The sequence below is a fragment of the Varanus komodoensis genome, unplaced genomic scaffold, assembly GCF_004798865.1.
Source record: "Varanus komodoensis strain SLA01 unplaced genomic scaffold, ASM479886v1 scaffold6_2, whole genome shotgun sequence".
In the NCBI taxonomy this organism is placed as follows: Eukaryota; Metazoa; Chordata; class Lepidosauria; order Squamata; family Varanidae; genus Varanus; species Varanus komodoensis.
In genome coordinates this window covers 16,897,842-16,925,736 of record NW_025336346.1, presented here as the reverse complement: position 1 = coordinate 16,925,736, position 27,895 = coordinate 16,897,842, and the positions used below count along the sequence as shown (strand labels likewise).

At 37.4% G+C, this 27,895-nt stretch overlaps 1 protein-coding gene across 29 annotated transcripts in view; it reads right to left on the bottom strand.

The window, feature by feature from the left end:
• The window catches only part of LOC123034309 (sarcolemma associated protein), a 124,539-nt gene that overhangs the window by 10,957 nt on the left and 85,687 nt on the right, over window positions 1-27,895 (bottom strand). For 5 of the 29 annotated variants that reach the window (XM_044451576.1, XM_044451572.1, XM_044451577.1 and 2 more), the window contains 9 exons: window positions 23,818-23,880; window positions 17,758-17,814; window positions 12,338-12,418; window positions 12,059-12,118; window positions 10,336-10,458; window positions 9,263-9,337; window positions 7,571-7,891; window positions 5,108-5,225; window positions 1,330-1,501 (listed from right to left, as the gene is read on the bottom strand). In XM_044451576.1, the coding sequence (XP_044307511.1) occupies window positions 1,330-1,501; window positions 5,108-5,225; window positions 7,571-7,891; window positions 9,263-9,337; window positions 10,336-10,458; window positions 12,059-12,118; window positions 12,338-12,418; window positions 17,758-17,814; window positions 23,818-23,880 (1,070 nt within the window). Of the gene's footprint in view, window positions 1-1,329; window positions 1,502-5,107; window positions 5,226-7,570; window positions 7,892-9,262; window positions 9,338-10,335; window positions 10,462-12,058; window positions 12,119-12,337; window positions 12,419-17,757; window positions 17,818-23,817; window positions 23,881-27,895 lie in introns of all 29 variants that reach the window. The other 24 variants (XM_044451573.1, XM_044451568.1, XM_044451578.1 and 21 more) reach the window with 10 other exon arrangements.

Below are 27,895 nucleotides of genomic sequence, written 5' to 3'. Positions count from 1 at the left end.
TTTAAATCAAGCTCTAATGCCAAATTGCACATTTAATCTGTCTATAAAAACAGCTGTTGCTTTAAGATCAAAGCATTCCTCAGCAACCAATACACCTAAGCTCCGTCTTTGGTGCAGAGGGGAAAGGAATTCAATTAATCTATTTCCTCAATGTGTTTTCAAAAATTCTAGTAAGAGCATGATGCCCAGGTTCAGATGTGGCAAAGTTATGGTAAGATGATTTAGCTTATTTTCTCATGGGGAATGTTTCTTAGGAATGTTGCTACATGTGACAACAGTTTGTTTCAGACTGTTCACAAGCCTTCAACCTAATGTTATAAAAGCCAAGCACCACAATTCAGGAACTCATTCTGAAGTAAAATTCCTCATACAAAACTGACAATTAAAACATTGTCTCACGTACTGAATGTGGCAACTGGGCCTGAGTCTGAGCACTATACTGCTCTAAACAACACAGGCAGGAAGCAAAGGGACAAAGAAATAGCAAGTTCATAATCAGAGAAGTCCTACACTGAAAAAGCATTAACAAACAAGGCTTAGTTTACCAACAAGTGTAAAAATGTGCCATCTCACTTCAATTTTAGGCCTAACGCATATAATTTCAGATAAACTTTGTCAGGTTTTTGATTCCCTCATCCTCACCTTCTTTAACGGCTGCTCTTGCACCACCAATTTTCAAATTCTGCTTAGTTCCAAAGCAACCTTCCTCATAACGGCCTTGCTTGCACACAACACTAAACTATGATTGAACATTACATCCAGAGCTTGCATGTTTCTCCCAGCCATTTCTTCTCTAACATGGCTGTGAAGAAATCAGAAACTTCTGCTTTGCTCTCAAGTAACTGTTGTTACTTATTATTAAAGCTGGGTGAAACTGTGCTTGGTCTTAACTAGTTTAGTTAAGCAAACTTCAAAACCATAGTTGGATCCCCTCAAGGGATTCCCATCTGTCCTCTAGGTTCTTCCCTAGGATTTGCTGCTTCCCCCAAAAGGGAAAATTTGCATCTGTAATCAACATTACCAGGAGTTAAAAACTGAAAAAGCTGCCCACCTCAGTTCTAAATCATTAACTACAGTTACTGCTTGATTAACTGTTACTATCTGAAAATATTTCCAGTCTTCTCCTCATGACCATGGAAGAAAAGAAGGAAATGGCTCAGGCTCAGTCCTATAGAGTTAAATTGTGGTTTAGTATTACATCCTAACACAGTCAACATGAGAACTGCTGTTGGGTTGGCAAGATGAAAAATAAAGTGCCAACTGGATGGCCAGAGTTTAGAGATTTTCAAAGCATACAAACATCCATATAAGTGAAAATTTAATATCTACCTCATTTTGAGCATCCTTGGCTTGGTTTTCAGCCTCATTAAGAAGCGTTTTTAGACTTGCTGCATCTCGCTGATGTTCTTCTTTCAATGAACCCATTTTATTTTCAAGCTCCTTTCGGGTCAGTTCAAGAACACTCAAGTCACTGGTAAGTGCCAAACTCTGTTGCTGAGAGCTGCAAAGGGAAAAAAGTAGAACCCCAAGGAATCCTTGTTTAGAAACAAATGCTTGTAACCAATCGGGTATCAACTTCCCTTCCTCACAATCATGTAAATTCTATACATAAGTCTGAATACTGGGAGTCTGCAATATCCCCATGACTGAAGAGAGTACAGATATACTGCTATACAGTGCACAAAGAAAATAACAAATAGCAAAGGATTATGCTTTGATTTTAGAACTATGAAGAGAGCTTTTTAAATTATTTAACACCAAAAAATAGAACTTAAAATTGTAAACAGAGGTTTGGATTGAACATAACTTTAACCCATAATTTAGTATTTAAGACCTAAGCTAGAGTAAACTTCAGACTTCCAGTGCAGACACAAGCAGAAGACCATAACCTTTTGATCCAAACACAGTCATATTGTGGCTAAACTAAATTTTGATTAGCCAAAGCTAGTCAACTTCAAATCAAACTAACCATAGTTAAAATTAACTATTAAGATTTGAATGATACATTTGAAATTAGCCATAGTTTAGTGTAAGTGGAAGCTTTCCATCATCTCCTTGCAGCTGCATCAGAACAAAGGGAAGGGGGAGCATATAAACCTGAGGTTCCTTATGCTGAACCATAGTCTGGCATTATGTTCAAGCACCGGTGATCATTAATGTAGAACAAGCCAGCTAGGAGCCTGGAAGGGAAGCTGGAGCTGGCACCAGCCTGGCTAAATTTATCCACATAGCCCATTTCCCCCCAGACTCCTATAATTTGATAGACTTTGTGACAATACATAAATAATAATTCCTCCTAATAGTTGAGTGAGTGCCAATAGGGTTGTAAAGAAAATATGGCCACTGAGAAATAAAAGGGAGGCATTAGCATGCTTGGGGAAACTGAAAGGTTATAAAGCAAACAACATTTTAAAAAAAGATCTTGCAACCAAAAGCAAAAACAGTCCAGTGAAGAATGGCCATGTATTATAGTTACAGAATGTTAATGGTAGTTTAGAGAGGAAAACAGAAAACTGGGGTGGGATCAGTGGAATGCCCACCTTGGAAGGAATGGCTGACTGAAATCCTGAACCTTTCTATTAGAAGGTTATACGCTACAACATTTTGCTCCAGATCCCGTGTGTTATAATTAGATTTTAGATCACTCTGAATTAAACTAATATAATATCACAATTGAGTCTGTATTTCCAGTATTAAATAAAAGGATGTTAAGTCATTGTTAAATATGTGAGGTCTGTACAATGCAACAGGACTTCTTTTGACCCCATGTTTAACAGGACTTTGACTTTTTTCTTGAAATAGATGCCATTCCATTCTACTTCCAATTCAGCAGAGCAGAATGTGATTCCAAATCCCAATGGCCACATAGCAGACAAATCTCTGAATTCTAACTTATTAAGCAAATATTATTGGTTAATATGCAATGATATTTAAGTCATGCAGTACAAAAATATGAAAAAAGTCATACAAATGATATTTATACTGAAGAGCCTCAAAATGTATTTTAATTCTTAAAAAGTATTTTGGCAGCATGGAAACTTTATTTTTATGGAGGTAACCCAAGATCACAATACACCTTCAAATCATACTATTGAAAATGTTATTTCAATAGCATTTTCAAATATATTTAAAATGTTATTTTAAAAATTAAGGTGATATTAGGCCCCCACTTTATCTCTACCCTACCCAGCTGCTGCCTATGAGCAACTATCATATCTAGTCATTCCCAAAACCTTGAAAAGGGGAGGGAAGCAAAAAGCAAAAACACATGACTCATGGAGTCTACAGTAGTGAGAGCGCAACATGCAAGATCACTGTTTCTATTAAAAGCTTTCTATTATTTCAGAGATTGTTCTAGAGATTGTTCATTTTCCCTCCACTATTCATGGAAATATGAGCATTATTCAGAGCTGAAGAATCAAACTCTTAAATATCAGAGCAACTATTGATGCAAAGCCTTTTAAAACTGAGCAAGTCCTGTGAAGTCCAGGTAAAAGACAGCCAGTGTTCTAGATGCATGCAATGCATTTATATTAAATCTGTTTGTTTGTTTGTTTGTTTAGACAGCTTATATGCCGCCCCCTTTGCATAAGCCTCGGGGCGGCTTACAATCATTAAAATCCCGCCTATAAATACAAAAATACATAAGATACATAAAATAGTGGAAACAGCCTGGTCAGTTTAAAATCAATAAATAAACCTTAACAATTAAAATAGCGTTTAAATAAAAAGGTCTTGGCCTGGCGCTGAAAAGCAAATAACGACGGCACCAGGCGGACCTCTCTGGGGAGCACATTCCATAGATGGGGCGCCACCGCAGAGAAAGCCCTTCTCCGAGTACTCACCCTCCTAATATCCTTCACGGAAGGTTCCCGGAGAAGGGCCTCTGCCGCCGATCTCAACGGGCGGGAGGGCATATATGGACGCAGGCGCTCCTTTAGGTAACCAGGACCTAAGCCGTTCAGGACTTTGTAGGTGATAACCAGCACCTTGAATTGGGCCCGGACTTCAATGGGGAGCCAATGGAGCTGACGGAGGACTGGGGTTATATGAGAACAACGTCCAGTCCCCGTCAGCAGCGTGGCAGCTCTATTTTGCACCAATTGAAGTATCCGGACTGTCTTCAAGGGCAGCCCCATGTAGAGCACGTTACAGAAGTCTAATTGGGAAGTGACCAATGCATGTGTCACTGTTGCCAGGCAGTCGTTCTCCAGGTAGGAATGCAGCTGATGGATCAGCTGAAGCTGAAGGAAAACGCTCCTCGCCACCGCTGTTACTTGAGTTTCCAAAGAAAGCTCTGGGTCGAGGAGCACTCCCAAGCTGTGGACCCTTTCCTTAAGAGGGAGTGCAACCCCATTTAGGACAAGGTCAAAGTCCCCCATCCCAAAGCCCGAACCACCTACCAACAGGACCTCCGTCTTGTCTGGATTGAGCTTCAGTTTATTGGCCCTCATCCAGCCCATTACCTCAGCCAGGCACCGGTTCAGTACAGCTACTGCCTCACCTGGATCAGTTGAGAAAGAGAGGTAGAGCTGGGTATCATCAGTGTACTGATGATTTCGCAGCCCACACCTCCTAATGACCTCTCCCAGTGGTATCATGTAGATGTTGAATAGCAAGGGGGACAAAATGGATCCCTGCGGAACTCCATGGCATAGCTGCCATGGCGCAGAGCCATAGTCCCCCAGCACCACCTTCTGGAGTCGGCCATTGAGATAGGAGTGGAACCACTGCAAAGCAGTGCCCCCAACCCCCAATCCCGCTAGCCTATCCAGAAGGATACCATGGTCGATGGTATCGAAAGCCACTGAGAGGTCCAGGAGATCCAACAGGGACACACTTCCCTGGACCCTGCACAGGTCATACAGGGCGACCAAGGCAGATTCAGTACGATACCCGGTCTGAAGCCGGACTGAAATGGGAATTATTATTTTTTTTAACTGAATTAAAAAAAAAAGCACAGAAATTTCAAATACTGCTACTTCATTAAAAAAAAGTGTCTTCCTTTAATATCTCTTTTAAGCTGACACCTAATGGTTTTGTGTAAGGACTTGGTTCCCAAGTTCAACATGGGTAGATATCTCTCATTAGATTCATCTGCACTTACTTATGTAGTTCCTTCTCCTGCCGCTGAAGTTCACATGCAAGCAAAGAATTTTCCTTCTTTAATGAAAGGCATTTGGCTTCAAGAACAGTCCACTCTTCTCTCAACTTTTCAAGTTCACCTACAAGCAAGTAATGCTAAGTTATCCATTAAAACAGACAAAGACAGCTGTCTTCAAATATCTTCTGTAATGCCTACAGATATGTTTACAGATTATCTAAAATATATGTCACATTAATAAATATGCTATTTTGTAGCAAAATTGACTTCACAGTAACACATTAACAGAGATATCTCCTAGTTTCAAGGACTACCACTCTCCACCTGTGTAAAATTACTAAATACACAGTAAATCAAAACACTCCAAATACCAATTATGAAAAAATAAACTATTCATAGGACTTTACAACACGGAAGGTACACAAAATACTGCTCTCTTTCAGATTTCATCAATAAATTAACAGAAGAAGGTAGGCATTCAAAACATCTTCCTGTCATGGAACAGATCATCCTAAAGTTGAAATTTAAAAGTCCACTGTTTTTTCCTGCTCCGTTAAGACCATGCGTACATGCATGTGGGCACACAGACAAGGGAGGGAGTGAAGGTTCCAAAAAGTACAATACAGACATCCATCTTCTGTGGGCTTATGATATAAGTACAGCCAAAAAATACAAGAAACAAGGACCACTGAGTTGACAGATACTATGTGAACGCTGGAGCAAAAGTATCAGAACCTTGAAAAACATGAATCACTGCAATTACCACTGAATGAAATTATGTAACTCTTGCAACTGCCAGATGGATGTAACTCCCAAAACACACACCCACATACACACACAAAACTTTCAGAAGTAATTAGCACAAAACAATTAGCTCAAAACTATAACAATATGTAGGTACAACTTTATACATATGCAACACTTTGCTACACTAGGACATGGTGACTTGGAATTGCTGGGAGTTGGAAGGTTTTTTCCTGACAAAATATGCACATGATGGTATCTTTAGGTGCTACATATCTTCTTATAAACTAGTGCTATGATGCATTTTCTTCTAATATTGCATTACAAGTTTCAGCATCTTCACGAACCTAATCATCAGCATTTAAATTCAGAATAGTAACTTAAAGTTATTACATTGTGGCTACAGTTTATTTTGCTGAACACTTCATTTGTTTTCAGCAAGTACAGGGGCTAGCTGATGGAAAGGACAGCTGAAAACATATTGGTGGATTCCAGTGGCCACGTCGTACAGATATGTTTCTGACAATGCTACATTTCTACAACATATGGTGCTACACAACCTAACAGCTACTGACAGCCCTGTTTTTCAAGGATTTGTCTAATCCTTTTTTTAAACCATCTGAGCTATAGACCTGGTCTGCACATAAAGACAACCCATTGGTTTCACCAATCATAGAACAGTAGAGCTGAAAGGGTCCAGAGGCCCATTGGGTCCAACCAACTACTCACTACAGAACTCCAAGTTAAACCATCCCTACTGAGTTGTACACAAGTGGGGACAAGTTCCTTTTCCACTTTTATCCTACAGTCCATAACCATCTGTTGGAGTATGATGAACAAACCCACACTGCTGTTGTTAAGGTATAAACTGGGTTGTTTAATCTCTAGTCTGGATGTGCATATAACTTTCCATAATCTAAAAAAGAATTCGTCAAGGATTATGATGAATAGTATGCTGGTAGCCAGGCCCTGCCCTTACCTGCCAAGCAGATCAAGATAAGACCCTTCTAACTACAGCCTTTATTGTGTTGAAATGGCCATTTAGGCTGGCTTGTGATACAAAAATGGAGTACTGCTGAAGTCACAGACAAAAGACACCAATGAAATTAGAGTCCCAGCTATTAGGGAAATACATAATAGGAAAACAGGAAAAGAAGTTGGTTCTGAACTGAATCCTCCTGTGCCCTTCCCAATCAGATATAGTTGGCTCCACTCCCAGGGTGGTTCCAACTGTGAGAACATTAGACACTACTCAGTTGGTGTGCTCTTTTGATTTGATGCTGAATATAGGACTGATTGTGTTATTCTCCCTATCTAACTTCCCCTGTTCAACAGTTTCTCACTGAACCAGATGTGCCTTGGTTCTTACCACCTCCCCGACTTTTATCGTCATCATTTGCAAAAGCACTTGCTTGTACATCATGTCATCCAAACTCAAGCAGCATGGCTCATTTGAGTTAGAAGCAACCCTCAAATAACCCACAACAACCTACTGTTTCACTGAGAGTTGTTTTCCCATCAAATAAGCCATGGAAACCATGAGTATGGACAACACAAGCTGCACTTGTGTAATTGAGCAAGATGGTGCTTGGCACACACAGGCATATATAGTGGCTTCTTTATGTGGGGGCGACTGTGCAAACGATTGATATCGCACAGCCTTGGAACAATAAAAGTTTAAACACAGCACTTCATACATGCTTTTAATTATAAGGTATATACCTTGTAAACGGACGGCTTCCTCTCTCTGCTGATCTTCACACTGTTGACATCGTAGCTGAAAACTGGCTTGCAGACTGACAATCTCTTTTTCATATTCTGAGGCCTCTTTGCGCCACCGTTCAAGTTCAGCCCTTACTTTCTGAAGCTCTTCTTGCAACGCAGTGACATCTGTGTCCCTTTCTGATGCTGCCTTTTCTGCCACTTGCTGCAGTAACAGAATCTCACTTTGAGCACTAAGCAATTCATTCCGAGTACTGGAGATCTCGTTCTCTTTTTCTTCACGAAGACGTTCAATATCATCCTGTAGCCTCTGCAACTGAGCTGTAAAAAACATTTTACAGAAAAATAGATTTTCTTAAGTCTTTAAGTAGGTAAATTCTTGTTAGTCTGATATAAAACAAAAGGAAACTGTAAAAATTCTAAAAGGAAACTATCTGAATTTTAATGTTGTTTTATAAGAAAAGGGAAAAAATCTATTTAAGAAACATGTTGCAGTACACTGATGTAGCATGAGGAGTTTTGGGTTTTAAGTATTTAGATAAAGTTGAAAAATAAGGTGAACCAGTGACTGTTTTTTAAATGTGTTAATAATGTATCATTGTACTGTCCATATATATTGTCTGTATACCTGAATCTCAGGTCTACATGCCTGAAACTCAAGGTTTTGATGAAGCGGCTGTAGTCCAAGAAAGCTTATGCCTTTATACATTTGTCTATCTTTAAGGTAATACAAGAGTATTTTTTAGTAAAACATGCTATTTTAATCTATTTCCACAGTTACCTGTCTGGAAATGGATTAAAAATGTGTGCAATCTGGAAGACTCAGACAGAACTACACATCTTAAAGGGATTTTTGAAGCTTCTATTCTTCATCATCATCATCATCATCATCATCATCAATAACAGCCCTTAAATTGAACTCAGTATTCCTCTAATTTTGGAATGTATAAGCCAGGCCAATATTGTGAAGAGTGACAAGGGTTTCTGCAGTTCTTGCTGAGCAGCACACTAGCCACTTCCTGCAACCCACAATCAAATCAGTCACCTTTGGTTCATTACTAAAGCTAGTGGGGACTAAGGTTTCTCAGGTCAAATATTACTGGAAGTGATTAGTTATTAACTTGACTTTCATTTCAAAGTTTTTTGGTGTTACGTATACAATCTGAATTTTTCCTAATTATAAGGTATTATATGATCATGCACATAGTAATAGACATACTTTTTAGGAAATTTTTAAACATTTAGCCTGTATGCTGTGGCCCTTTTAAAATTGTTTTTATAGATGTTTAATTTAGTATGTTTTAATTGGTTTATAATGTATTAGTATGTTTTACATTGTAAGCTGCTTAGGAAGGCCTTTGCCATTATAGGCGGCCTACAAATATAAATACATACATACATAATAGTAATAGGTAGCTGTAGTAGGTAGCAATAACTGCAACATATATTAACAGCAGAGCCATGTTTTATAGCAATAACAGTTTCTGGTATAAATTCTGTTCACTGGTATCAATTTTGTTCCAACCATTCATCAGAAAGTAGGAATTTTGTTCTTTTTTCAGAATTTCCATAAAAACTGTTCCAATTATATTATCTGTATATATTTTCTATTATATCTATCTTATAATTTAAGTTTGCATAGTTTGGATTTTAATTAGTTTTGGATTTTAAATATAATTTAATTTACTATACCTTGAAGAACTTGGACTTGTTTGGTGGACTCTTCAGCTTGTAGTCTATAGGCTTTTCTCTCTTCTTCCAACAGAGCTATAAGCATAATGAAAACATCTAAACCATTAATACATTATGTTTGCCATTAGATATTTAAACATTAAAAACTAGTTTATAAACAAATCATTTCAAGTTTAGTAGTTCATTAAAAATCAAGCAGAGCCAACATAAGTAAATTAATATTTTGAAATGATTACATTACTCTGCTAGTTGTTAATGCATTTTAAGTTTTTTAAAGATTTTCTATACTTCTCTTCAATGCATCTATGACAACTCTGTGCTATGGAAGAAAATGAAACTATCCATGAAGACAAGTGGTTTATTGTCACTACTTAAATTAAACAAACATTTAAACCTAAATTACAGTTAGGTCTATACATGTCCACTCGGAAGTAAGTCTCATTGTGCTCAACAGAATTTATTCCTAGGTAAATCAGTATCGCATTGCAGTTTTATAAGGCTATCATGTGGCCCTTAGACATTGCCTAAGAGGCCACAGGATGATTATTACTATTATTCCCAGTTCCATCCCCACTCCTCTGCCACTTTGCAGCCAGCGCAAGGGGAAGGGGGGAAGCAGCACCAGCTGCTCTCCAAGTTCAGGAACACAACCTCAAAGAACGGCCAAACAGGGCAGGAGAGAAAGAGACTAGAGTGGCCAGAAATACGGTATGCTGTAGTTGCTTCAAGGTGATCCCTCCCTCTCCCTCTAAGACACCTAGTTAAATAGATAAAAACACCTTTTGGGCAACAAGGCAGAGTCGGAGAAATGGCAGAAGTGAAGTCTCTGTCATTTCTCCCACTGTGCAATGGACGCCCATAAACCACTAAGTTCAGCGGCTTATGGACATCCTAATATGGTTGCACCCTTAGAGTACTTTTCCCCTTCATTGTGAGGAGGATATAAAACTGTACTTGGCATATAGATTAAAAATGATCAGGCCAAATAGATTTAAATGTACCCTTTGATTACTAAAGTACTTGGATACACATTTCCAGGGTACTCCGCAGATTAAAAGGAATCTTCATCTCACCTTGCAGTTCAAAGCATTTTTGTTTACTTGTCCTAGCTAGCTCTTGGGCTTCAACCAGTTCCTTGTGCAGCTGCTGTATTTCTTGTTTAGTCTCAGTTTCTGATTGTGCACCCTGCAATTCATCTGCTAAAAGAACATGTTTCTTTAATGCATCAGTTTTAGTAATGGCTTAATTTCTATTACCTTGTGAAAATGGGATCATGAAGGGTCATGCAAAATTAGTTACTTACACATCACTGAATTAGATAATGGTTAGAAGATAAATTAGAACATGGTTAGGGTGTCAAATACCCACACGCACAAGTCCAGCATGCAGGAATACAGTGCAAATCAGCAGAAATAATGCATGCTTGTAATTCCAATCACATTTTGCAGCACTAACATTTCTGATGTGCCCAATTCTTCATAACACTCAGAATAACCAGAATACAGCTCGATTAATTTCAGATGACAACTTTATTATTCTTTCATTTCATAGTTTCATTCAAAAATGATGTATTCAGCATGCTAAATGTCTCAAGCTGACATGGTGAGGCCCAGTAAGGCCCAAGGACTGTGTGGTCTACTCCAGACCTCTTCTAGTACTATGTCAGGCAGCAAGCATTGATATTCCTAGTAATCAAAGAACTGCATTGCCTGCCCCTGGATGTACAGGGAACATATTATCATTACACTGAATTTATATCCTGTCTCTGCTCCTCAGGTGGTGTGCGTAGGCCTCCTCCATGCCATTTTATTCTCACAACAACAAGCCTGTGAGGTGGGTAAGGCTGAGAGTAAATGACTGTCTCCTGTCTCTCCAATTCAACACTAACCACCACGCCACTCAGTCTCTTGCTCTGAGGCAAAATCTCACTCTAAAAACCTCCGATTCTTGCACAAAGCTTGGGACCTCCATTCTTTCCTCAATTTCTTTCCCATATAACATCTGTTTGGAGCCATGAGAAGTATCTGCCTTGAAGATGTAAAATGCAAATATGCTTCTATATCACTTGTAGTACATCTATGCAATTAGCAAAGTATTATCATTGTAGAGACTGTATTGATATCAACGGAGCCTGGACAAGGCTCTTTAGCAAGCAGTATAGAAATAAAGGAGGAAATAGGAAGCAATATGTTTTGCATGTCAAGCTTAATAATTCAGATTTTCATTTTTAATTTTATTCACTGATTCTTTTTTTAAAACCTGGTTTAGAATGAATAACTTTTGCAATTCATAAATGAATCCAGTGCCCAAAAGTACATCCTGAAAAGTAGTTTTGTTGTTAAACATATGAAAAAGTGAGCTATTTAAAGATATTCTATCCAAGTGCAAGTATCTTAATTAAATTGGCCAAAAAAAATTTGCACATACTTTTACAGTAACAATAATTTAGTTATTCTGAACAACTGCAGGATAAAAATGCTCATCTATAAATACTTTACAGAACATATAGATTCTAAATAGTATTTTAAACACAATGCACTATGTATCATTTCATTGGAGTAAGCAAAAATGAAGTTAGTGCAACATACAGCTGAGTAATATTCATAGGATTCAGCTGTAGGTTGTGCATATAGATACAATCAGTGAAGGTTTCAGCAAGAGGAATCAGGAATTCATAATCATTATTGTGAATCAATATATTTTTTTCTTTCCACCCTATCTTAAGCTCTATTCTCTAATATTGACCTATTCATACACTATACTAAATTCCTACACATTAAGGAAGCAATGATTTACCTTTTAGGAGAGCCACTTTAGCAATAGGTTCATTTAGTTCATGGTCATCCATTTGAGCATCTAGGGAAAGGGGAAAAGTGATTATTTTAGCATTCTGAGCAACACATTCACATTATTTGAGGAAATTAGGCATTCAACTTAGCATAAACTCACCCCTGAAAAACAAAAGTTTAAAAATTTCAAAGTTCTTAAATTTAAATAGTGTTTTCTTACTTTAAAAAGTATTCTGTAACTACTCACGCACATCAAAGTAGAGTTACATGTTTGTCCAAAATGTACCTGTAGTGTCGTCACTGCTTTTCTCTTTGCTTGGGCTAAGAGTGTCCGATAGCTCTGCTTCTTTAGCTTTTGCCTGATTTTCTGTAAAATATAAACAATTCCTCTGTTAAAATATATACATATTTCAAAAGTATTTTAGTATTGGTTCAATCTGTATTTATGCTTTATTTAACAAACTAAAAGCACACTAGTTATAAAAACACTGATTTTGTCTTTGCACTCCTGTTCCCAACTGGATTAAATATCTCCAGGTCACATATTTAATACTAAACAATCCAACACAGGATGCAGTTGTCTCATGCACAGTTCAGCCTTTTGTTTAAAAGTTGTACTCTGGCCAGCTGGAACTGAGTGTAAGGTTGGTTGTTTTGTTCACTAATTCGGGGAGCAAATCAGGAGAGAGGGACACAGAACACCATTTCCAGAACAATACTGATATTGTAACATGCAAGAAAGAAAAGACCTATGAATGCTGCACATTGAGTTGTGTAAAGAGAAACACTTGCATAATAAGAAGATGATGCATAAAATTTTACAATGACATGAAATGTAAGAGAACTCAACATTTAGAGTTAAGCAAAGCAATACAAGCACATTTAAAAATATTAGAATGTGGAATTTGCAACCTTTCAACATTCAAAATGATAAACAGCCACCTCTGTTCCATGTATAATTTTTATATATACTATAATGAAGATTTAAAAGTTCTCTTAGGCCCTAGGAGACTGACCAAAAGAGAGGAAAGGGAACTCAATGGGGGAAATTCTTCATTTCTCATACTGCCACTGGATTCAACAAATCTAGATAACTCTTTAGCTATAAAAGGTTGATAGTATTTAATATAGACAGATATCCTACATAAAAGTCAAACTAACAGAAACTAAGTTTGAGTCAGTTGACAATAGACTTTTAATATATGATTTTTTAAAAATCCACAATATCTGTATTTATCCCATTTGGAGAGAACAACTGCCTATCTACTATTTGAAGAATGGCTCACTTGTGGTATAATGAGTAACTTAGCAAAGTGATCTCAAAGAGATTATGAAGTTTTAGCACAGTAATTTTTCATAACCAATCAAACTTCACACCTCTAAAAAAGATAAAGTATTAGAAGCTATCGAGTAAATCACAACGGAAAACTGTTCATATGCACCACTATATAAAGATGGGTGAGATTACATTGTAGGAAACATATTAATACTGAAAGGAGGGGGGTACACTGATTAAGTGAAATTCTTTAACATAAGCATGTTAAATGAACATGTTTCTACACGTGATGCATGTGCTACATCTAAAGAACACCACGTTGTATGAATTACAGTAAAAGTTACTCAGAGTGAAAAAGACTTATTTGTCAGAGGTTTCAGATCAGGAAATGTTCAGGAAACATAGAAGCATGTCTGACTTTGCTACATCCATGGACAACTTCAAGCACCATTAGTCACAGTATTAAACATATTCATTTTATAACATAACTGGTATTCTTATCAGCCTGATTTATTTTTGCTTCTGAGATTGACCTGGATGACAGAAATGATTCTAAGCATATGCTAAAATGGTTCCCTGGTTTTCCAGAGAACTAGAAGCAAAAAAGTAGCTTTAACACAAATGGAGGAACTGCAGAACAAGTCTAATTAAACACTTGCTTAGAGCCATTTCAAAGCCCCATTTGTGGAACTGATGATGGTGAAGAAAGCTTGCTTTTTCCACTACAAGTGAACCTATGCAGTGTTGCACAGCCAAGTTTTTTTAAGCAGTAAAGGGGTTTCCCCATCTTCAGTCTGCAATAACTTAAACTTTGCAGTTAAAATGGTCACATTACAAAAGCAGAATGCTCTAAGAACATGGTCTGGTTAGAGTTATGTGGACAAATTTCAGCTCATATAACCAACAGATGTGTTTGTGAGACTGCTCATTTGTTGATGCTTACCCATCCTGGCCTAAACCATATGGCCAAGAAAGAGTGGCAAGGTAGCTCCAATACTTCCCTGCAGGATAAAATGGTCCTAGCCATCTGAAAGAGCCAGTTGTGAGGTCTCAACTGACTTTACCAACTACTAGCCAATTGTGAAATCTATTTTAGGGGTTAAGGCATCTGAGTGGGTGGTGACTGTTTAGATCAAGTCTTTTCCAAATATTACTTATTTACCATTACCATTTCAAACTCCCTTTTATGGTGAATGAAAGACACTCAGTTTAGCAAGTGTTTCTGCTGAACTGTTAAGTACCTTTTGATAGCATCAGTTATGGTACCCTTCTGGACCAAACTCATCAGGATTACAGTTACCGGGGGGGGGGGGGCATTGTTATTTGGTGCTATTGCATATTTTTTCACAAACCTCTAGGTTCCCCACCCTTTTCAACACCTGCATTAAACATCTGGAAGAGACTACTCAGACTTTTTGAGATGGGTACAATCTATATATAGATGAACTCTCTCTTATCTTTCTTATCAGCTATAGACAACTGGAAGCCAGTAATGGACTGAGTGAGGACAAATATACTGAAGGCCAATTAAAATAAAGCTGTTAAATCAATTGCATATCAGCCCAGATAAATGGTTTTCAAGCTTCTGGCTGGGCAGTTCTCCCTCATGCAAACAAGATCCCGACCCTGCTGCTGGGTGCCCTCAAAGCACATAACTTTTTTCATTTGTTTCAGGTGAGGCACCAGCTCTGACCTTTCCTGGAGAGATGGACTGGCCCAGTTATTTACACTTTAGTAATGTCTAGGCCAAATTACTGAATCATTATACATGGGAGTGTCTCTGAAGGGCATTTAAAAACAACTGGCATGAAATGCAACAACCATATTGTTAATTTGGCCACAAACTGCTGTTGTGCTTCCCATCAATTTGTTTCCAGGCTGAATTCAAAGGGGGTTTGTCTTTAAAAACCTGACAAGTCTAGATGCAGACTTGAGAAACAAAAGGACCTCCTTCTCGCATATGAGGTGAGCCTGCCTGTCAGTTCAGGAGCTTCAAGGGGTATTTCAAGGGATGTTTCCACCTTCTGTGTTTAAGTGGGTAACTAGCATAGGGGAGATCTCAGTGGTGATGCCAAAACTGATTAACTTCTTCCCTCTAGACAGGGTGGTCCCTAGGCATGGTGTCTTCATTACTGGGGGGGCGGGCGGGGGGGGTTGGAACTTTATTTTTTAGAGAGCATTCTGTCATCCCCTACCATTAAAGTCATTTAATGCTGTCCAAGACTTTCATTATTGGCTTTTGTTGATTTGATGTTTTAAATGGTTATTAGTGGCTACTTTAATTGTTCATTTCAGTCACCTTTATGTTTTTGTATGTTCTATTTTTTGTTTCTGCTAATTTTGGTATTGTCCTTTGAACTATGCAATCAAATGGAACCAAAAACTTATTCTTTTAAAAAAGAAGGCATGACCTTTAAATAAGTATGAAATCATTTTATATAGGTGCCACAAAACAAATATGTCAGTCTTATTTTACAATCTTATGTGTTAAAATGCTAGTTTTTCTTGCTGGCCTACTATCTTGGAAGTATGAATCTGAATGTGTTATTTTTTGCAGCAGTGTAACTCATATTTCCCTAAATGGATATAGAAAGTACAGCTGGCCTCTGTGCAAATTGTGGTGAATCATCCAAAACAAAAGCACACAGAAAAGCAATCCACAACTGCTGAAGTTCATTCTTGATCCTTTCTTTGTTCCCATTCCTACTCTCCTTCCCAATACTGATTTTAGACTTATACAGTATAAATAAATAAATACACAGTGACTGCACTTCAGCACATTATAGATTGTCCAGTTATTCAAGAAACTGGCAATGTTGCCAAAGATGCAAGGATCCCTTTCAAGGAGAAGGTCTGTGTCCAAGAAGAATTGTACTGTTATTTGTTGAGCATCATGCTGCACAGCAGAACCAAAACTAAGGGACGTTACAGCGTAGTTTGAGATTTGTCATGGGGACCTACTGTTGAAGAAAATTCAACAAGTCTGTTTCGAGGGCACAAGCCTTTGAAATAGTCTACTAAAATGCTTGAATCTCAGGTCCTAGTACTCAACGTATTTTTTCTGCACTTGATTCTGTTCTCTAAGGTTATCCTACAAAATATTTCAAAGATCTCTGAAGTCCAGAAAGTATGTCTTTGTGATTGATCCCAAGAAAAGAAATAAAAATGAACCTAAAAATGTTGTAGATGTCACTCCTGAAGGGTGCAGCACAACTTGCTTAAGCATCATCTGTTACATTAGTACAAGGAGATACAAACTAATTGCCCAATATTAAATGTAGGAAGACAGGAAGCTGCCTAATTTGTCAGACTATATGTCCAACTTCTTTGTCAGTCTATCTTGCCCAGTACTGTCTGCTCTGAGTGGCAGCAGTTCTCCAACAAAGATCATTCCCATCACTGCTACCTGAATTATTTATTTTTTTAAAGTGCAGATACCATTTCTCCTTTTTTAAGTGGGGCCAACTTAAAAAGCATTAGCTCTCTTATAGAGCAATATATAAAAAAAGAAGTGATCCATTTAGAAGTTTATTATATTAGTTATGGTTTAATGAATTGGTAGTGAACTCAACTTTGTTTTACCATGGACAACTTTTCATTTCAAAATTTCCTCCTATTTTTAAATTGGATTAAGTTATTTAAAACTTCATGACTGAATCCCTTTCATAGTTAAGTGGAATGCATTACATCAATACAAAAAATAACACCATTCTGCAAGATAATACTGGCATGCAAGCATTAAATTACACTTGTGTTTATTCTCTACATTCTTTTCCAAATATGGCATGCAGCTTGTACTTTGTATAAACAAGAACATACAAGAGAGCAACTGCATGCAGGATTTATCAATTGTTATTTCTTAACAAAAGTAGTTCTAAAATCAAAAGTTGCAATTTTTAAATACCAGTATCTAATGAGTCCTTAACAGAGTGATAAAAACTTTTAAACAGTTGGGGAAATTAGTTCCAAAAAACAAAGTTTCCTAACATTTTAGAACATAAAATAAATATAACATAAATTTACTTTATTGCAAATAGAAAATAACTTCTAACAAGCAGCTGATATTTATTGGCTGATAAACCTAAGAATGTAAATGCTGGGAAATTTACTAAAAATTAAAACATTTATAGAAGGCATCATGCTTTTGAAATGAAACAATTTGCATAGTGCAGACTGAAAGTTTTAAAAATGCAACTGAATCCTCAATATCCATGTTTTTAAAATATCTCTGTTCACATGCTTACCAAAACTAAGGCTGGTATTCTTAATTACTTTTACTTGGAAGCAGTTTTTACTTGGGTGGTAAGCTGTAAGGATCTGATGCAGCATAATCCCTCAAACATCCCTCACACTTATAAAAGAAAGCTCCAACAGCCAGATTCAAAGGTTCATTACACGCCTTAAAAACTAGTAAGTTGAATAAGTCTAACCTTTCAGAATCTTTGTTTCATCCACTCTGGAAAGATGTCCTTCGTCTATGAGCTTGTCTGCTGAACAAAATAAGGGTTACTATTCTAGCTCAAATTGTGCAAGCATTTCTTTGTACACGTCTCTAATCTACATTCCATGACCAAATTTAAACACGGCAATATTACCTCACACTTCTCTGTGCTAGAATCAGTGGGACTTTTTTCATTTCAGTGAAGCAATTACATAAAACACTTTTTAAATTATCTATGCACAACTAAAATGAAACATCTTTGAAATTGTCAAAGATTCTGGAAAATCAAAATCATTGAACTTAGACATAAGACTATAAGACGGCTGCTGGATCAGGCCTATCCAGTCCAGTATTCTGTTTCCTTTGCCTATGAAAACCCCAAAGCAGTACATGAGCATATTCTGCTTGTGTTCCCAGCAACTGGTATTCAAACATAGCCATCATGATACACATTAGTTATAATGATAAACTGGTTAACATGTAATGACAAACAAAGGTTTAACTAATCATGGTTTATTGAATTGTGGATTGTTGTTACATGTGAATCCAGAACTATGAGTTAATCATAAACAACACAAAAAAGGTGCCACAGTTTGTTGTTGGGTTGTGAACTACACAACTTTTAAGCCATGGATTATTACTACATGCAAACCCATAATTGTGAGCTATCCATAGATTATTTTGTCAAAGTAGAAAGCAAAAGCAGACCAAAACCTCAATCTTTTTAGATGTCAATACTACAGCATCATGGAACCAGTTCAGATACAGGGAGTGCAAAGGTGAAGGGAGAGGGAAATAAACAACCAAGGACTGAGAAAACAAACCATCTTTTGTTTAACCAAACAAATGTGCTAGGGTTGGACAATAAGCCACAGTCTGAATTAAAAATGGTTTACCATTACATGTGAACCAGGCCAGACTTATCCTCTATGATCCACTGGTTTATCCATGGTTCATTTAATAAATTGGATCATTTAAGAAATGTAATGAAGATGCTTATACATTTTGCGAAAATTCCACAATAGAAGCATTTTAAACACTGCTGGTAAAAATAATGCAGATACAGTGGAAGTACATACAAGTTGATAGTCAGTGACAATAGCTATTATGGGGGCCAAATAACCCCACATATATATGGTGGTTGATTCATTAATGATGTCTGAAACACTATACTACCCTTTGTAGCAATTCTTTTCTAGGTCCTCAGTATAGATACACCTTGACCACACAAAAATTAATATTATTATTCTATTTATTTCATTTCTACAATGTCCCATAGGTGAAGTTCTCTGGGCAGTTGACAATATGGTACATTTCTTTATCAGGAAAAACACTGCTAATTAACTGTTGATAACTCAGTACCACATTTTTAAAGTGCCAATTTTTTGGCCTTTGCAAATAGTGGGAACTACAAGACGACTATAACAGGATGAACAAGGTTGGTGGCCTTGTAGTTTGTTAGTAAACTAATGAGACAGAAACACAACATAAGAATAGACAAGAAATAAAACTAACACAACAATGAAGGAAACATCAGACTATGAGGCCAAAATAAAAGGCTAGCAAAGGCAACACTGATTACAACAAGTGTCAGAGAAGAACAAGAGGTAATACAGGATAGATGAGGCAAAAAATGGGAATATCACATATTCGGCGTTATCCTAAAGACAGAACAAGAAAAAGAAAATAGCATAGGAAAGACCAAGAGATGTGGAAATAATTCACACAGATTTCAAATGCTAATTTTATTGTTGAATGAAATGTATTCATGTGCACCATATGATGACTACAACAACTCATCATGATTCACATGTGTGAAAAGCCTTCGCAAATCAATTTTAGGGAAGTTTTCATATCAAGAAGCACCTTATCCAAAATACTTTTCAGTGAAAATAGTTCACATATCCAGATGAAAATCTGTATGGAGATTAATGAAATCTGCTGTAGATTAATGAAGTGATTAAGAAATGTTTGAGGTGTGCAGATGCGTGCATGAATGAATCCCAAATATTTTAGCTGTCACTAAGCTGTTCCACCTGTATTTTTGTTAGAGTAATAAAACAAAGGCTGGTCAGAACAACCTAATAAGGCCAGAGGTAAAGTTTTTCCTCAGAAATGAGACTAACAGCAGAGGACGGTGCTCATACAGAGGTGACTTTTTAGATATGAGAAAATAAGAGGACAGGCTAAGAAGAGCTATACCACATTTCACTCACTGGAAACAGAAAAGTATGCATGAGGTTTATTTTATGTAACAATGACAATAGTTGTCTATGGAAAACAAGTCTGCTCAAAATGGGTAAGCTAATGAACAAAAAGGACATCTGTGAATCGGTCAAAAACTGTGAAGATTATGCCCTGTAAAGCCTATGCCCTATTTTTACTTGTTTAAATCTGACACTGTGGGCAACACATTAACAATTCAAAACTGGACTTCCAGGGACCTTCCTTTGAAGTAAAGCTTAATTGTCTGCTGTTCTGTGCCAAGATTAGAGTATTAAATGTGTAATGTTATATGATCATCAAGTAATCTTGTGATCAGGAAACTGTCAGATAAAGTTCCCATGTGCCTCTCAAACTGGCCACAAGGTCGACTAATATATAGCCTATTTGCACATTAAAACAGCTCACTGTGGTTTAAGGAGGGTGATATGTTGCTCAAGGCATCTGGTTTGCTGCCTGTGTAAACCAGGCAGTTGGGATAGTTTGAGGGTTAGGCAACCTTTAAATAACTCAAAAACAAATCATAGGTAGCATGACATGATAAGCTATAACAAACTGGATGTTCTATAGGTACCATTCAAAAATGCTCCTTCAAGCAATCAACATGATGTAACAGTACTTCCACTCCCAGGCACAATAAGCCACAGTGGTCTTATTGTGCTTTGAAAAATCACAGGAAAGTTAAAAATTAGGTAAGTTTAATGGATTTTTCTTTTACAAACTGGTTTTGGTTATTAATTGACAGCATTTTAAACTCTATTTTAATAGTAAAATGGCCTGAAGACTAACAAAAGTTATATGTTTATATGACAAAAGTTATATGTTTATATACAAGCAAATAAAACTAGGAGATGAACATACTGAAAGGGCCATTAAAAAGCCTCAGATATTTGGCAAATAAAAAGTTTGGCTTGCTGTACAGTGTGCTTAATTACTTGTTCACATTAGCAGCAATGCAGTCTTTGAGGTACATTACTTGGCAATTCAATGAGCAAGTAAATGCCAAATGAATCATTAGGAAAACACAGTGAAGGAAGGATGATTATGAGCATCCACAGGAGCAGCAACTGTTTTATGTGTATATTATGTACAATGTGCTGCAGCTTCCAAACATGTAAACACCACTGTGCAGATATTTGTGTAATTCTCTCGTGACTGTATATGCTAACTGTATTTCTACACTGGAAAAATGCCATATGTAAAGTGAAGTCATCAAATCATAGAATAGTAGGTGAGTCATCCAGAGATGAAAGTGATTGGATGGGCTAGAAATATCGAGAGAGAGAGAGAGAGAGAGAGAGAGAGAGAGAGAGAGAGAGCGAGAGAGAGAGCGAGCGAGACAGAGAGAGAGAGAGATACATAGATAGATAGAAGAGTTGAAAGAGGCTATGAAGGCCATCAGGTCCAACACGCTGCTGTTGCAGGATACCAGTTTACACCATCCCACTCTGATGGCTGTCCAGTTTCTTTTTGAATGTCTTAGCGTGGGAGAGCTCACAACCTCTCTAGGCACAACTGATTTCACTGTCATAATGCTCTGATAGTGAGGAAACTTTTCCTAATATCTAGCCTAAACCTGGGTTGTCACAACTTGAATTAATTATTCTGCGTCCTACACTCTGATATCGAGAAGATATCTTGACATTCTTCTTTGTGTCAGCCTTTGATGCACTTATAGAGCAATATCATGTCCCCTCTCAGTCTTCCCTTCTCTTCTCAAGGCTGCACATGCCCAGTTCTCTCAGTCTCTCTTTCCCAACCCTGGATCAGTTTTGTTGCCCTTCTCTGGGCTTTATTTTTCTGCATCTTTCTTAAATCCTAGTGCCCAGAAATGGACACAGTATTCGAGATGGATTTCAATGCTGTGATTTCTGCTAAAATGATGTTTTTACTGCTAGTGCATTGACAGCACTGGTTATTCTCCATAATGTACTTGTCCTACTGATCTGAAGTGCAAAGCCACAAAGCTTGCATGAGAAAGGGAAACTCAGTATGAGAAAATAGCACTAAAGAAAATGGTAAGAAAATAAATAAGGTCAAGTAGATGGTTCAGAGTGTTTACTGAGCATTTATTCTTAAGGAGACATGAACAGTTTCAGCATTCACTTGTGGAAGCTTATCAATTAAAGAATCTATGTTCTTAAAGTCTATCAGACTTTATCTTGTTAGTTTACTTAGTATAAGCCAGTTTAAAAATTCCTGTTGAAATCAGTGAGAACAAATAAGCACTAATTGTACAACTGCTACACTCTTTACCTCATAGAAGTAACCGCACTCTGTAATATTATCTCATCAATCTACAAGCTCTTGCAAAACAAAGAACATGAATACAGACTGACCCTTTTGGTTCTGTGAACTATAGAAATGGATATGCATTATGTACAGGAATCTAACAATTACTACTGCAAATAATTTTGTGTGTTTAACAGTACAGTCTTATGACCCTTTAAACAGGAAATGCCCTAGAACTCCCAGCATGCCCCAGCCAGCCATCCTAATGACAAACACAATAAGGGATGAACTGGGTGGGGAGGGGGGCATGAAAAAAATGGGGAATGCAGGCACTGAAATCAGAGAAGAAATTAAGAAATTGTTAAGAATGTACTGTTAGTGGAATTTAGCTACAATACTCCCCCCTGAATTTTTTATTGCTTTTTTCCTCATTACCAGCAAGCATTCCTTCTTCACAAGGCTTAGTGGAATACCTAATATGAGAAGCAATCTTGGAATGAATGTGAAGAGCCATGAAATGGAGGAAGACAAGAAGGATAAACAGGATATATGCTATTAATCTATTGCTTTCCTGGAGCATACTGAGCATAATTATTTGCACCTTTTAACACTGTCCAAAAGTGTTCCAGTGGAATATATCATGATATCATCTTATAGTTAACTGAGACACAATTTCTCCCTAAAGCTTCCCTGTATGTCTCATAGGAGATACATACATTCCTTAAACAGACTCCCCTTACATCAAACACCACTGAAATCAAACAGCATAGACTTATGGATTCACTTTGCAAACATCTGATATTACAGTGAAAGGGGAAGCCTGCACATCTCCCCCATGATTATGTTTCTGAGCTCTTCCTGCTTCTGGATCTTGCACATCCTATCATGGAAGGATGTACAAGTCTCCCCATCCCCCACTTCAAATGTTGAGAACAAACTAGAATTGCAAACAAAAACAGATAACCTTCACTGCTGAGCAAGTATCTGAATTAAAATCTTCCAAATCTACAACACCGTGGTAATATTCAGTACTAGTCAGCACATTCAGACTACTTAGAACTTCTCTATATAACTCACTTGCATTTAGAACCTAAATGCGATAGCAAAACCAGAAGGGATTGATGTCAACTCAGGTGCAATTCAATCCCTTCTATGGATTATCATTTGCATGATGAGCACAGACTCCAGCCCAAAATGGCTGTACAAATGTTTCACAATATGCCCAAATTGTTAAACTGAGTGAGAAATTAATCCACTAAGGCTTTCAGGATAAGAATGATCTGATTTCTTCAATTCATCTAAATACATGGTAATCCTCATCTCAACATACAAAAAAGGGTGAGAGTTAAGTTAAGAATTAAGTCCTCTTCTGAATCCCATTCTACTAAAGACTGCAGGCTATCTTTCCATAAATACTATGGCAACTGTTATTACAATTAGTACATATAAAGTACTAATATATGTCCATTGAAGTGGTATGTGATGTTGTGCTTCTCACAGAGTTACCAAAAAACTGAACTATTCCTGGTCTAGAACTGCATATATGAAACTGTTTTTATAGACTTTTTAGTGAATGTGAATGTTGTTTACTCACTCTGGCACTCTATGAACTGATGAATAAAAGTGCAGTCCCCTCCACTCTTTGAAAGAAAGTGCTCTAGTAAAGAAAGAAATAACTTTAAGTTCATATTTCTGTCTTTTGATGGCTCATGACATAAGCCTCACAGACATGGCACGGAGGGGTCAAATAACTCCTCAAAAAGGCACAAAAAAGAAAGGAAGAGCAGGGGACATAAAATACCTCAACAATAAACATTAGTGAACTACAGAATATATATTAAAGATATAAATATACAAATTGGTGATTTCTGTGCTACATCTTCAAAAAGTATATTATTTACAATGTATACTAATGCATGTTAGGACTAATAACTGTTCATATTCATACTGTGACAAATTCAGACTGTGTCCTTTCTGTAGTAATAGGGACATTTTTAGATTTTAATATTTGCATTGTTTGCCTTTTCTCAGTTACACAACAATTCTAACCCATCTTCCTATGTCTGTTATCAACAACAGGACCAACTTCACAAAATATACTTATTGCTGAAGCCTGCCTGATTTAAACTGAACAGAATGGCCTTCACTCTCATCAAAGGGTCACAGTTGGACAGTTATTTTCAGTCTGACTGTTTCTTGAAGCAACTTACCTCTCACTGTTGTCTAACATAATAAAATTAAATTGTTACATCTGTGTTCTATTCTCTTTTCCTTCAAGAAGCTAGAACTGTTTCAATTCTGTGAAACATGTCTGGTCAGAAAATAGTTATTCTGCCTAATGTCAGTCAGTGAGCTTCAAAAGTGAGTTAGGATTCCACACTAATTCCCTATGTCCAAATCCAACACTTGCCCTTCTTCTATCTGGACATCAACAACTATTACTACTAAATTTAAGTTTGGCAAACAAAATGGCTTCCTCTGCATGGCATGGAAATAGGACTGGACAAAGATATTTCAATCAGGGATTGATGAAGCTTTCACTTTCATTTTTTTCTCACATTCTCATGTTTTGAAACAGTCTCAGTTCCACTTTATTTTATCACTTTGTAAATAAAAATACTTTCATAAAAATTAATATGTATTTTCTTGCACATATTTTTAATATTCACATTTTAATGTAATTTTGCTGAACATACACATTTTAGCAAACAGTTTTCCTTTATATAATGCTTTTTTGTAGTGGTTTTTCCCCATTAACAGACATTTTGTCAGATGCTCTTTCCTTTATATGCATTTTTTGCATTGCAAAATTCTGAGAAGTAGAAGTGTTGACAAAGTGCAAATCTGGTAAATTCTTATCTTTATGCAACTTAAGCAACCCCCATCCCTATTCTTAATGTACCATATCTTTAACGGTTGCTAGAACTGGGCTCTTTGCCTGTGCAAAGGCAGCAGCCACCATCAGGCCCTGTCCTGACAGCGGGGCAGAGTACCCAAAGAACATCATGCATAAGGCAGGGGTGAGGGGACAAGTGGAGCCATACAAGTTGCTGAAAAGAAAATTAAGTTATCCAAGCTCCATAGGTGAACGTGAAAGAACTGTGTGAACTGGCACATAGAGAAAATGACAACAGGTAGAGCAAAAAGAGCAGGTTAAGGTTTGAGAGGCTATAGTAAGGATGGACATGCCCTACTTATTTCAGCTAGAAGGAGCAGTTGCATAAGGCTTTGCACCACAACAATTACAAGAAAGAACAGGAATGGGCTAATTAGCCCATCAATGCCCATGGAAGAGCAGTGGTTTATTTTGCAATTTGGTGAAACCACTGAAATTCAAACTAATGAAGATGAAAAATATGCGATAATGCTAGAAGAATTTAGTGGGGAAATGGAGTGTGTCATGTGATGCCAGTCCGCGTTGCATGACAGAAGGAGTGTAAATTGGTGAGTAAATGGTGAATTAAAAGTTTAAAAGTTTAAGTCAAGTGGTAAGGGAAGTTAGAAACTACAAGAAAGCAAGGGTAGAGGAGATGCTGGTTGTCTATAAATAAAAAACAAGAGAAGCTGCCTAAAAAAATCTAAAGAAAAAGAATGTAAGTGATGATATCCTATGAGGAGAAAGAGAACAACATACATAGTTGTAAATGATGTTAAGGCTTATTTGAGAAAATAACTCAGATTTCCATTATGGACCATTTATTTTGACTCAGTAGAACAACTGAATATATTTTCACTAACAAAAAGAGAAAAAAAAGTATTTGAAAGAATTGCGTACTTCTGTAAACAACCAACACTATATTCTATTAATATTTAAAATCAAGGAGACGTGTTGACAGTTCAGTTAAACATGTATTTATTTATTTTTATTTGTTATGCCACCTGTAGCCAAAGCTCTCTGGGGGATTCACAACAAGATATAGAAACAATAAAATACAATACATAAAACAACATTTAAATCATTTAAAAATTAATTAAATGGCATTAAAATACAATAAACAGAGAGAGATTTTAGGTGATGATGACTGTGATCCAAGGCAGCCATAAGTTTAACTTTGTTTGGATATAAGTGGAATCATAAAAGAAATCTCATCCTTCCACCCTTGCAGGCAAATCCCAAATGCCCTCTTCTAACCAGATTCAGTACTATGCATTATTATTGCTAACTGACAGTGACTGCTAACCGATTAAAAAGGTACAATCAAGCTAGAATCCTAAGTTCACTTTGACAATCCAGTTATAATTAGGTTCTCAGGTGGGCATAGGTGAATAACATGATTTATTTTAACTAGGCTCGATAAGGGATACAACAATGCCAAACTGGGTAGAAGGGGATAGGGAAAATTTGTATATAAGTGCTAAGGATGTATGGAATCCTGTAGCCCAGTTGCAGTATCCTGATTGCAGCAATATGTCCTAGCTGAACCTAAAGCTTTATAGAAACCTGCCATATCATTACTGTGGCTAATGAGGCAATATTCTATACACTTTTAAGCATGCCATGCCCCATCAGATGCAGCAATGTAGATGTAAAAACTTCAGAGAAAGCCCCCAGTGTTGAAATGGCTGCACTGAATCCCAGAAAGAATATCAATGAATCTTAACAGCAAGTTTAATATTTTAAAAGAAATAAGCTACTTTTCAGTCTGAACTAATGCTGAATGACAATACTGGGAGGAAAACCTAGCAGCTTGGAATCTGAATGGTAAGAGAGATGCCTGTTGTTGTTGTTAGTCGGGAAGTCGTGTCCGACCCATCGTGACCCCATGGACAACATTCCTCCAGGCCTTCCTGTCCTCCACCATCCCCCGGAGTCCACTCAAGCTCACACCAACTGCTTCAGTGACTCCATCCAGCCACCTCATCCTCTGCCATCCCCTTCTTCTTTCGCCATCTATTGTTCCCAGCATTAGGCTCTTCTCCAGGGAGTCCTTCCTTCTCATTAGGTGGCCAAAGTATTTGAGTTTCATCTTCAGTATCTGGCCTTCTAAAGAGCAGTCTGGGTTGCTCTCCTCTAGGACTGACCGGTTTGATCGCCTACCACAATTCAAAGGCCTCAATCCCTTTACGCTCAGCCTTCCTTATGGTCCAGCTTTCACAGCCATACATTGCAACTGGGAAAACCATAGCCTTGACTATATGCACTTTTGTTGGCAGGGTGATGTCTCTGCTTTTCAGTATGCTGTCTAGATTTGCCATAGCTTTCCTCCCAAGGAGCAAGCGTCTTTTAATTTCTTGGCTGCAGTCCCCATCTGCGGTGATCTTGGAGCCCAGGAAAATAAAATCTGTCACTACCTCCATTTCTTCCCCATCTATTTGCCGGGAAATGAGAGGACCAGATGCCATGATCTTAGTTTTCTTAATGTTGAGTTTCAAGTCAACTTTTGCATTCTCTTCCTTCACCCGCATCAAGAGGCTCTTTCGTTCCTCTTCACTTTCTGCCATGAGAGTGGTATCACCTTCATATCTGAGGTTGTTGATATTTCTCCCAGCAATCTTAATTCCAACTGGTGATTCATCTAGCCCCGCCTTTCTCATGATGTGCTCTGCATATAAGTTAAATAGGCAGGGCGACAGTATACAGCCTTGCTGAACTCCTTTCTCAATTTTGAACCAATCAGTGGTTCCGTGTCCAGTTCTCACTGTTGCTTCTTGACCCGCATATAGGTTTCCCA